Source organism: Topomyia yanbarensis, chromosome 1 (genome assembly GCF_030247195.1).
Source record: "Topomyia yanbarensis strain Yona2022 chromosome 1, ASM3024719v1, whole genome shotgun sequence".
NCBI lineage: Eukaryota > Metazoa > Arthropoda > Insecta > Diptera > Culicidae > Topomyia > Topomyia yanbarensis.
Window position 1 is genome coordinate 159437621 of NC_080670.1, and position 13100 is coordinate 159450720.

A 13100-nucleotide genomic window follows, 5' to 3' on the forward strand; every position below is an offset into this window, starting at 1 on the left:
TAGAAAAGGAAATCAAACATTGGAAATATGTATGTATATTCTCCTTTTCAAAATCCGAAATCTTCTGGTTTAAATTAAAATTATAATAAAATCTGTTAATCACCACACGACTTAAATGTGTAGTATAATTTGTGAATGGCCTAATAATAGTGGTTTAGTAGTTTTTTCAATATATGTTTTTGCGTGCTAAAATTACTAATTGCACAATAGCTCAAAATTTGTTTTCTTCATGGTCAAAACAATATTGATCACCTTTTTGCCGCTTGGAAACACTGTGCACCTGGGACTCTTCTGTGCACCAACTTACTCGAAAAATTGAAAAAATTCAATTTTGACACATCGTCGGACCCTTCTGCGTATTGAAATGTCCAAAATTATTGACTTTCAATTGCCAACAACTTTCCCTTCAACATAATACATTTTCCCGAAAAGTTGAAATAATTTCATTTTCACGCATCGTCAGACCCCGCTGTGCATAGAAAATGTCCAAAACTATTGATTTTCAACTGCCAACAACATGTCCTTCAATAGGTATTTATTTCTAAACAATTGAAAGTTAACCGCATTAACTTCAACTCCAATAAACGGGAAAGTAACGCAACATGTATCGCGATAACCGATGAACCGACGATGACGATGAAAGCGACGATACAATTATCGACGATGACGATGAAGGCGACGATACATTATCGTTAACGGAGTTTCCGATGACGATACATTATCGTTAACGAGTAACGCCGATAAATTATCGTGAAAAATGTATCGCATTAACAACCCTGGTGCAGATTGTTATTGTGCGCGGGGAACGTCACTTTAGAATAATTGTTCTATTCCGTTCGATTTTGCATGAATTCGTATTTTTTTTGCAATTTTAGAAAATTTTAACGATTTTCTATCAAGTATTGTTAAAAAATTACAACAAATTCATTCAATCTTAATCCAATTTTGCTCAAATTCCGATCAATTTTATGTAACTGGCAACTTTGCATGCTCTATTTTCGAAACGTTCAATAATTCTGGCAACAACATTTATGTTTCGGTTTCGATTTGTTCCTGCAGTTATGCTGTTGGCAATGTTTTGTTTTGAATTCATCGAGCGAGCACTAAAACTGTCAAAACATGAATTTCGAGCAGTTCTAGATAAGCAAGTGAAAAGGGCATAACGCGAATAAGAGTCTCTGTGTTTACTTTCTCTTCGATTATTATGGTGTCATCATAAAACTTTCTAACATTATTTCAATAAATATCGAAACACTCTGTTGTCGTCTAGCATATTATGCTAAGAGTTAAGGAGCAAACGTAAAAGCGGTTATGTTATTTGGATAAAAGTTGCAGAATAAAACTAAATTAGTCTTAGTTGAAACGTGTCACGTGATTTCGGTCCCTATATATTTTAAATGCAATCCGGGATTTCAAATCCCATGGCGGAAAATCCTAACAAACAATTTAGCTGGATAATGGCAATATCAATAACATGCTGTAATTTTTCTATGTAATTCAGAAACTACTTCACCGATTTCTTTCAAACTTTGCATACACATTCTATGTAAAAAAATACCTAACCCCTACCACAGAGAACATACATCCATGATCGAACAAAAATATTTAAAAAACGTGTGTAAACATTTGAATTAATATACGATAAACACTAGCGCCGCCACACCAACCTATCCCAACTATCCGTCAAATCCATTTTGGAACCGGTTCGAAATCCTGGATGGATTCAGTATGGAATCTTGCTCAAAGAAAACCGCTTCCGACTCTATCGGTTGATGCATTTGAGCTGGAATTCATGCTGGAAGTCCGGATCGGTTCCGGACTAGTTTAGCTGGGTAGAGGAATAACCGCTGTCAATTCTGTCGAACTCAACCACAAAAAAACATGACGACAGTAGCGCACCTGGTGAATTTTCGAAATAAATTTTCAATTATGAGGTTTTTTACACATTTTAAATAAAAAAAATTCTATTTTATTTTTTATCAGTCGAGCGATTTATTATGATTACAGATGAACGTTTTGCAAACTAAACAAAATCTCGATAAATTAACAACAATCGTTGTTATAAACCAAATCACGATATATTACACGCACAGAAACTTTACTAGGATGAATTAACAAAATTGTTTGTTGAATTCAACTCTTGTAGTTTGTTGAACCAACAATCATATTTGTTTTATTTATAATGTTTGATTGAATCGTCCATGGTGTTGTTGGATTCAACAAATTATTTTGTTGATAGTGTGTAAATTTTATTAAACGTGTAAAAGTAATTTACAACGTAAAAGTGTTAATTTTTCATGCGGCTAAAATAGATTAATAATTTATTGTGGGCTTGCGGGTAGTTGGAGCATTTATCAGTAAATACACTCAGGTTTTTACGCGTTTTTTGCGCGGTATTTTTTACGCGTTTTTTTACGCGGATTTTGAAATTTACGTGGCTCATTTACGCGGATTTTGAAATTTACGCGATTTTCATTTACGCGGATGTTGAAATTTACGCGGTTTTCATTTACGCGGCCTGTATCCCCCGCATAAAAAAACCTGAGTGCATTTCTGAAAATTATTTTGAAACCATAAATGACATCTCTCTATTTTCAGCAAATAAACACAACCTACACACTCAATTCAGTTCGGTAATTTCCGCACAGCTGAACAGTCAGTAAATTTTTTCAACTGATAGCTCAGCAAAGTGGCGTTAATTTACTGATTTTCAGCGATATATTTACCGAGCTTATTCAAAACAAACGTCACTTCTACTGAGATCTCGGTAAAAGCTTTGTTAGCTGAGTGCTCGGCTGTGCAAAACTCGGTAAAAGTAGCGAAATAAGCTGGGATTCGGTAGAACAAGATTAAGTGTATACATTTCTGATCATCGACAGCAAGAACGTGGAAAGTGATCCTCCGTTCTAAGCGGAACACGCCGAATTCATCCCCCGGATGGATAATTAGGGTCGAATTGAGGTACTTATATGATAGCAATTAGTTGATAATAAATTAAACCTGTTAAAAAAAAATTTAATGACTTTTTATTTGAAAGAAAAACTGAATATTTAATGTTCTGTCAGTTCAACAAAACAATGTTGTTGATCCAACCAACATGATTTTTGAGGTAACAAATATGTCAAATCATGGTAATAACTATCACGATTGTAGAATCAACAAACATTCCGGGTTGAAATCAACAAAAATGTTTGTTAGCCCTCAGATAACAAACATGTTTGTTGAGTGTGACTCAATATTTTGTTGAATGTGCAATCCATTTTTCTGTGTGTATAATTCTGATAATTCCAGACAGTCCTTTAGCAGCTCTGGATTCCAAGCCATACAACTGTTGATGCCAATTACATCCAATCATGATCTGGTTCATGATTGGTTCGGTAGCCAAGGACAGAGTGGGCAGATCCTGTCCTAGTTTGGGATTGCAAATAGCTAGCTTTTAAAAGTATATACTAGATCAAACTGTGTGAGTGACGATATCATTTGGTTATATTATATTCATATCGAATTTTGTTTTATATTTTGTCATTAAATAAAGAATCAATTTTATCTTTCATTACATACATCGATAGAATTCGACTTTCCAAATATACCAACATACATGTCCAACCCTTAAAACTTCGGAACGACGTGCAATTGATTTTCTAGGAAAATGTAAATAAAGAAGCCCTTGTTTGAAACTATCGACATTACCTGATAGTGATTTTGGCTACATGGGTTAGTCTTTGACAGTTAACCCAACAAAAGAATAGGGATCAAGGCGGTTGTGTAAAAGGTGTGGCGCTGGTAATTAAATTTTATTAAATCGGTTTTATTTGCCAGTATGTACAAAAAGTGAAAAATCGCCTATCATCTTTTAAATGGGCTGACTGCATTTGACGTTAGGCTTTTTCGTATCCGCAAGTCCTGTTCCAGGTCAATATCGGGTATTAATATATCTGACGTTTAAAATACGCACAATGAGATCTCGCATTTGTATACTACCGCCCTCCACTTAAGCCCAGAAGCGGTTTGTTTTCCTCCCAAATCACCGTGTATAAACAATTTGTTTTTCAGCAAAATCAAACGTCAAAACGCAAAATACTAGCTGGATAAATCTATGAATTTAGACCTAAAACACTCTTGAACCTCGTCCACTATATTCCCTAAGGAAACTGTCCTTTCAAATGATATAAACGACGCCACCTCCCACGATCTTGGTTAAAAAAGCTCTTCAAACGTGTAAGCTAAAGAAAGTGAAGCACGCCGTTTGGCATCGCGATTTCAAATCGGGCAACCCTCGTACGTTCAGCCGAAGAAGCTTATTTTGTGCAACTTCAATCCATCTCATTCTGGCATAGCAAACTTGCTATGCTCCTTTACCCTTCTAATCAAGCTTTGCTAGTTCGCCATGTTTGTTCGCTAAAGCTAAAAAGCCATTCCACGGTCTCTTTTGACAGTCGAAGAACGACCGAAGGCGAACAATCTTCTTCGTCGCGTGTGCGTGTGTGCAAAAGAAAACTCGCCACGGAAAAAATATTCTTTAAGGAGGAAAATCGAAGAAAAACCCTCTTGAAACGTACGTTTACAGTGCAAAAAGTGTCTGGACTGTGGCCACCAGCAAGTGTGAATGGTTTACTGTGGCTGGTATACCGAAAAAATCGGCTTTACCAAGAGCGTAGAAAGGCGAAGTTCAGTTCGCGTGTGGCCGCGCGATCAAGAAGTGTGTTTTGGAAGCATCGGGAGTAAGGAAAAATCAATTGTTGGAAGTAAAATGGCAGTTCGAAAGTGCTAACCCGTGTAGTTTTAACAGTACGAGAGCGTAGGGAAACAGGAAAATTGTTTCACCAGGATACAGTACTATGTTCCAAGCGCGGTCCAGAGCAAGCAGCAGCAGGAGTAACGAGGACTGTCCGTCACCATCAATGGCTGCTGCTGCAACCGCAGCGCCAGCAGCAGTTCTCAATACTAGCAGCAGTGACAGCAATTTAGACGATGATCCCAACAATGTGAGTTATTCTAGAACGGAAGCATACTATCGGTTCTTTCGACTATTGAACCTGGTCCAAAGTCTGACAGATTGGATAATGAAATCTGCATGAGTCCTTGTATTTTTGTCTATCCTTCATGGTCAGCTAACCATCAGCATTTTCCTTCCCCCACACACACGGGGTTTCTTCTTATTTTTTTTGCTGGTGGCTTTGGGCTTTTTCTTCTGCCACTCTGTGCTTTGCTTCTTCGAAACTTGCAATGCACGCATACTGATGCAATCATCGTTCCGTACGCGTAGGGCTGCCAGTTGTAGTTCACGCGTTTTATTCATTCAAACGATACATAATTTGAAAACGACATGAATATTAATTAAAATATCTGTAATTCAATTAAGTGGTTGAAATTTAAGGCAGATAGACGTCTCACTTCGTAAATCGCAACTAAGATCGATTGGAAAGTGAATGTTGGTTAGCGTCAAGCTCAGAGTGAGGTTCTCCAGCTTATCTATTACTATTGGAATTGAAGGTTTTAGGCTAATTTGAAGACTTTCGGAATATATTATCAATTTCTATCACTCGTTGATATGAAATAGGAAAGACGGCTTTTAGACTCATGTTGCTTCTTAATTTTTTTTATTTTTCCCGCAGTCCTTAATCAAAAAAGTTCGATCGCGAGTGTCCAGCATTTTACCGGACGCTTTGTCCAAGTGGTTTTCACCGGCCGCAGCCAAGCGACCACGCGATAGCGACAACAGCAGTGCCGGAAACAGTCCAACCGGTCGTAATGGAAATCTTCTGAGGGTACAGCAACCTCGCTTCACCGACCAGGACGTTTCGTTGGTTACGCAGGAACAGCCACAACAAGAAGAATATGATGCGGATCATGCGCCACCGATCAGGAAACGAACGCGACTAGATGATGAATTCGTAAGTAGCTTTTTTGTTCGTAATCAAGTCCATGTTGAAATATATTGTTGACGTTGTAGAACACCTCATCCATCGATTACAATGACGACATGAGTGCCCTGCCCGGCCCAAGTGGCCTCAACATATCCGCCATCGATCGTCGTGGTTCACTTCCAGCGGGTGCTCAGGGTCCACAAAGTGGCATGCGAAATATATTCACATCCTCAACACCTTCCACATCTCCACAGAGTTCCGGGATGCAGCAAAAGTTTGAGAGCACTAACCGAACAACTGCGCCCTTCAATTTTGCTTCCGCATCAAATGTCCCGGCTAACCGTGGCCTCATAGCAACTTCAGCAAGAGAGGAACAGCAGCATAATGAAAGTTTATCCAGCTCGATCCGGCATCGGCGGAGCATACGAGAGATTGGCCAACGTAAGCGGTTGAATATTCCACCGATGGCCGTTGATCGGTCAACTTCAGAGCCTCCAGCTGCTATTTTTGGTGGAAAGAAAACTGTCGGACGAGTGAATGAATTCACACAGCAGCAGAGCAGTAACGAAGATTTAGCTAATGATGATGGAGATCGACCGCGAAGTGATGAAACGCAAAGTAATGTGCTGTCCAATGGCAATTTGAATGAAAGTGCATCCGAGAGTAGCAGTGTGTCCAACCTCAACTTGAGTCAAACTGAGCACATGGAAAATCGTCGATTGTCTGGTTTTATGGGCAATAACCGAAGCAAACGGTACAGGGTCGCAGGATCAACGGGTGATCTATGCTTCTCGTCGCATCTGGAAACTGAAAAGAGTCTGTTTTCGGTCAAAAATGCGGGAGGAAGTGGACGCCCGGCTTTTAATGCCTTCATATACGGGAGTACGTCGTCACTGGGCAGCAGCAACAGTAGCTTGTTTGCTAATTCTCCATTTTACAACGGTAGAACAATGTATGGGGGAGCTTCAGCCTACACGGTTCGTCGTGATAACCGTCAAAAAGCACTTCGGGTGCCAGTTCAAATTCGTCCTTCGTCATCGTTGTCAAATTTCTCGTCATCCAATGTGAGCCTCGCTTCCGACACGTCAGCACTCTCGAACACGGCCAAAAGAATACTGGAAATCATGAACCAATGTTCAGGTCCGTTGAACGAAGCCCGTAAACTCGGCAGTAGTCTCAGTTTGAACAGCACTCTGGGATCGGCTAAAGTTCCTGGCCTGGTGCAAGCACGTAAGCGTTTCAACGAGGAAGATCTCAGTATAAATCGCAGCATAAGAATGTCTAGTCCCCGAACACCTTACAGTCGACCTCAGAGTGCCACTGGTAACAGCAGCTCTTCCTCCGTAAATAAACCTTCAATCAGCGAGCTTCAAATTCCAACCATGTCCCAGCTGTTGCAGATGAAGCGGCTGCAGAGTAACACCGAATCGGCACGTCTTGTAGCGGCTAAATCCTCTTTCACGACGGTCCTGAACCAGCCTATCGAGTATAAACTACCGACAGAATCGGGCTCCGACGATACCAACAATAACGTGAAGCACACGAGCAAGATGCGGCACAAATTGCATCGGGTACGGGAAGAAACGAACACCGAGCGATGCAGCAATACTTCTGCACCGCAGGTACACCTGCCAGACGTACAGCTGACCGGTTTGAAAGCAGTTCCTAAGTTCGACATCAAATTACCGGCTCCGGGGACGGTTGCTAGCAGTAATGGATCGAGCGAATTGTCTTCGCTGAAGAGAAGCGCAGATACTGCCAACATAGGGCTTGGTAGTGATAAAGGTAAGTGTTTGGAGGGAGTGGCTAGATTAGATAATTGAGTTGAAAGATAAATGCGGTGGCTTAGAAATAGATTGTTCCAACTTGGTACTTCGGTGAATCTGTAATCTAAGAAATAAAATTCTGTTGTCTACCCAACAGGCCCCAATGGTGAATACATTTAAAGGGTAGCTAAAATATTAGTTTAGCGAATTTCTTGTTGGAAAGCGAATGCAATACTAACATTGAAAATATGCTGACGTCGGGTAACAGCGCTTATCACGACTAGAAGAAACAATTTGAAAGGCTTTTTTTGGCTTGGTATTCTTACCGACTAGTTGTTTGTATCAATTGCGCAATCGCTAATATTTCACGTTGTTTGCGAAGTTTAACCGTTCAGCGCATCAATCGACTCAGAATTTTATTTTCATTATGGATATTGTAAAGTTTAAAGTCTGTTGGTTTTTTGTTGTGGAAAACCCAGTGAAGGACGCAATTAATTTATTTTCTGCCACTTAACTACCAACATTTTGCACTGACTGTAGCGTCATCTATATTTAATTGTCGGCATTCACAGATCGTCGCGCAACATGGCACATACATGCGCATGCAATATTTCCCAAAGGGAAACTAGTCGATAATAGCCAGATTTCACCATCCATGCCGTTACTTTGGTTCTGCTTTTCTCGCCTTCACCCTAGCGTCAAAAAAAACATCCAAAGAAGGTTCCAAAGGCTGTCAACAAATATCCAAAGAAGGATCAATCTGCAACGAAGTTAGCACGAAAAAAGTTAGCACTGACAACTTCGAAGCTGGAGTTCACCCAAAGTACCGCGAAATATCTTCTTAACCCTGATACATGGCCTCTAGGGATAATGTTTGGGGAACCCGACGACAGCCGAACTCAGAAAATATGGTGCCCGTCGATACATTTCCCTCCGCCTCGAGAAGAAGCATTATTATTTACATTCCTAAGGATTAAAACTTCCATAATTGTATTATTCTCCATGTAACTCGGTCCGTGGCGCCTCACATGATCAGGTGACCAATACTCCCCAGGTTCTACTCTATTAGGTCTAGACACCGTGAGCGCTATGTTCCTCTTCGTCTTAAAATCCATACTTGGTAGGGTTGTCCGACATTCTTACCAAGTGCCAGATACTTTGTTTATCATAGAGTCTCGCAAGTTCGTGGCGCTCAGTTCCGCCCTACTCGTGATGCTTTGCGTTTAAGTCGGGTGGAGGTACTTCCGGAAGCATCCGTGTTCGGACAAAAACTGCGTCAAATGAAAGTTTACCTCGCCATGCTTTCTATGCAACCACTCCGATACATTTGGGATGACTCGGTGGGTCACCTTCCTTTCCCCTCGTTGTCCCTCTCTTTTGCCACTTAGCCAATTTCGTGTATTTCTTCGCTGATAGCATTCCACGTCCATGGAAATCATCCCGCCAATGACGCATACCGCCTCCGACGATATCGTCCTGTACGTCTCGAGCGCTACAATTCCCCCATGGTCATGGTCCAAATTCATTCCCACTGCATGATGTTTTTATAGTGTTTAAAATGGGTTTAAGGTGAAACGATGCCAAAATCACAACAAATTTTGATTATGTTCGGGTTACGTTCAGCATCTGTGTGCGGCACGTGGATCATTTGTTTTGAAAAATAAAAAGTTGCAAATTTCCCAAACGAATCAAAATTCCGTGAAGAGAATCTATTCATCTGCTTGTGCTAACATGCCTACGTACAGTGATACAATTTCTAAGCAATCTGAGATAAGAAATTCAAGTTACAAAAGATTTTGTCTTGCGCGCCAATGCAACGTTTTGATTTCGATGATGAAATAAAAAGAAGAAGCAGAAGCAATGGCAGCCATTTTAGCTGCCACCTTGTGACTATTCAGCATGTCCTTAACCCAAAAACATCACTATGGTCCGGGAGATCCCATGCCATCCCCCACATAAAAACTATATTTTGGTGTATTTATGGATTTTTGAGATCTTTTTATGGTTGTGAAATTTGGCGCGAACAATAATTATGATATCTTTATAGGGTTGTATGGTGTTTGAGCCCAGGAGCATTTGCTTGGGGTACTCGCGACACGAACAGCCATTAGGCGACGTCGACGGCGATAGCCACCCAGCTGGCGCTGTTGAACGCATTCTTCGCGTCGATCGTAACCACGGCGCCGTAGCGATTACCCCTTCTCTGTTGCTTCGATGTTTTCTTCGCGCTCGCGATGATTGTCCGGAAGGCGTCCATCGTCGTGATTCGTTTCCGGAATTCGAACTGCCTCTGCGATAGTCCGGTCTCACTTCCAGCGTAGTTCATTACCCTTTCCAAAACCTTACCAAGGGTATCCAGCAGGCATACAGGCCGATACGATCCTGGATCTCCTGGTGGCTTCTCTGGGTTTGGCAGTAACACCAGTTTCTGGATCTTCAATCTATCCGAAAAGTAGCCTTCGTCCAGGCATTTCTGTAGAACTATTCTGAACATGTTCGGAAACGCCAGGATCGCGGTCTTCACTGCCACGTTGGGGATACCATCCCTATCGAACCGAGAGCTTTCTTAGCTTTCAGTTCTTTCGCTAGTATAAGAATCTTGTCGTTGGAGACTACATTGTCACCAGAATTTGCACAGTCTGCATCAACGTACGGTGTACGTAGCCATGCGGTTGGTTCGTACTTCGGAAAAAGACTCCACGATAATTTTCAGTTTGTCAAGGCATATTTCAGCTGGCGTCGTTGGGCCGTTGATCTCGACTACGGAATGCGTTGCTCCAGGGGTTAGCGTCTACTTCTCTGCACAACTCGTTGTAGCAGATGGACTTACGGACTTACTAAGCACTATCTCACATTTAAAAGCAGCCCTGGCCGCCCGGAATGTCATTTAATACTACTCAGTTCCTTGGCTCAATTTTCCTATGCATTGTTACCACACACGCCCTCGCTAGTGTTTCCGACAGCTCATCGGCATTCGAAATTGGAGCGAGGCTGTCAGCACGAAGTGCTTCCACACAAACAGTCCTTATCAAAGTCCTTTATTTTCCACTTCCGCTCGCTAGTTCTCACTCTCCGCGTTACAATGCAATTCCACCGGCTAATGGTGTAGTGGATCGCCTGGTGGTCGCTATGTGTGTATTGCTCACTAATTTGTCAATTCATTCTATCTATCTGCGTCGCGATGCAGAATGTTACGTCGATGATAGATTCTCGGCGGTCTTTACGGAATGTGCTAGCGAAACTTTCGTTGCACAGCCTTACATCCAGCTTCGCCAGGGCTTCCAACAAACTGTACCTTTTGCGTTGATCAGTCTGCTACCCACTCCACGGTCCAAGGGTTAAAATCCTCCTAAAACAACCGGTGTTCGTCCGACTAACGAGTTGGTTAGAGTATCCAGCATCCGATTGTATTGCTCTGGTGTCCACCGTGGGGGAGTATAACAGCTACATACGAATACGCCGTTGATCCTGCACTCGATCACTGCCTTCTCAACTAAAGCTCTCATGAACGCTTTTCATTCCACCGCTTCTGCCACGAGTTCCCGATAAGTCGAGCTCTTGATCAATGGATCCTTTGAACAGCATCTCATCTTTCTGAGTGCGCCTGGTACTTAAAACGTTTTCCCCCAGCTTCTTTAACTTTCTTTTTCACCTTTTAAGCATCGCAGCGTACGTCACACCGTCGTTTGCTTTGACTAGAGTGTTTTTGCTATACCTCTCCCGGCGCGACCGAAGGTCTTCTTACTCTTTTCTCGTTCCCTTCGACGGTTCGCCATTCACTCTCTATTTATCGGGTGTTTCACTTTTTTTCACCGACCTTATTGGGCTTCTTCGGTTCCTCCTCTTCTCCTGGTGTTTCCCTTACTCGCCACAGAACGGGAATACCGTTCACCCTTCGGCGTCCCATAGGATTCTGCTTTCGCTACCACCGTGGTCTTCAGCCTTTTTGAAGTTTTCGGCTCTCTCCAAGAACGCCATCTGTTCGCATTCAGCTGCTGCTTTGGCAGATTTGATGCTAAACACTAGATTCGTGCACGTTGCCCTTGATTTTCACAAGAGTTATTCGAATTTTTGCCTCAGTATCGTCACTTTAGAGATCTGTTAGGTCTTGTATGTGGCGAAGTTAATAAGGTTCAGATCATCCATGTTCGTTTGCAGGTGGGTACTGAACCTTCCAAAATCGGTCGAAATTCCACCTCCTGTCCAACCTGAACATTAAAGTTGACGTTGACAATCTTGACATCACGGTTTGGGGGCTATGCGCATTTATTATGTCGAAGAGCCGGTCCTTGATAGTCCACCGGTACATTATGTTGCACACCGGCCTCTATCCAATCACACGTCTTTTGATTTCTTTCATCATAATGAAAGCTGCTCCCTGGTCTTGTGCGTTACCCCAGCTCTGGTATATGGTGTGCTTCCCTCGAAAGACCCGCACCATAGACAACTTTTTCTACACACCTGCTGTGCTACGATGTCTAGCTTACAGTCTCTCACTACATCTGATAGCATGCGAGTACTCCCGCAGAACTTGCAGTTCCATATTCCGACTATCCAATCCACTGTCCGTGTTCGTCGCATAGGTCTAGTTCGTTAGAATTCATCCGGAATTGCTTGCTGAGCTTCCTGAGCTGCATTGTTTTCCGGAAGGCTCGCTGGGCCTGCACCAACCTGCACGTAACGCAGGAGGACCACAAGAAAAGGTTTGGGCGAGGAATTTATTTGAAAGCGTCGACAGCTCGGCTTGTCAGAGCTTCTTTGAAGCTTTTGGTTTTTAGGAACAGTGTCATGTAGAATTCATCCACCTCCAGTCCTGCTGGAGGTTTAGGTCGCAAACCGCAACTAAGCATTATTCTGCGCTTGCAATCCGCTCGGCAGCTTAAGTCTCAGCTCACACCGCTCTTCACTTCACCATTCGGGCCGGAAGTTCAAAAGACGCCTGCAACCGGCAAATTCTACCCGGTCCATCAATGATCCTGTCGAGAACTCCGTAACGCTTGGCAATGTCGCTATATGAAGTTAGACCGCTATTTTGAAGGAATGTCAATTTTGAATGTATGCTGGGATGCACACGGAAAAATAAAACAACCCACAGAATAAGTTCTTTTAATTTAAATTTAGGTACTTTTCAGTTTTGCGACGCTTTCGCACTTATTAGTGTTGTCAAAAACAAAGCGAGAGGTTCTACTCAGTCGAGGTCTTCCGTGGAATAAGGCACTTTTGAGTTGTTTGAGGTATACTCAAAATTAGGTAGATTTAACTTAAATTTAAGTATATTTATCTCAAGGTTGAGTATAAAAAACCTAGCAATCAATCCATGGGTTTAGCGCAACTTAATGTGCTTTCCAAGGCTACATATACCAAATACAGCCAACTCCACACCGAAATCGTGGGACTGGTACCGGATGAAGCACTCGAGGGACAAGAATTGGAGTACGCGGATTACGAAAATCTACACTATGGCGTA

The 13100-nt window shown here is 42.1% G+C and overlaps 1 protein-coding gene across 2 annotated transcripts in view; it reads left to right on the forward strand.

Moving 5' to 3' along the window:
* Positions 1-4425: 4425 nt before the first annotated feature.
* Positions 4426-13100, forward strand: part of LOC131679148 (nuclear pore complex protein Nup153) — a 38803-nt gene continuing 30128 nt past the window's right edge. For both annotated transcript variants that reach the window (XM_058959781.1, XM_058959790.1), the window contains exons 1-3: positions 4426-4985; positions 5616-5894; positions 5954-7652. In XM_058959781.1, the coding sequence (XP_058815764.1) occupies positions 4839-4985; positions 5616-5894; positions 5954-7652 (2125 nt within the window). In that variant the 5' untranslated portion in view covers positions 4426-4838. The remainder of the gene's footprint in view (positions 4986-5615; positions 5895-5953; positions 7653-13100) is intronic.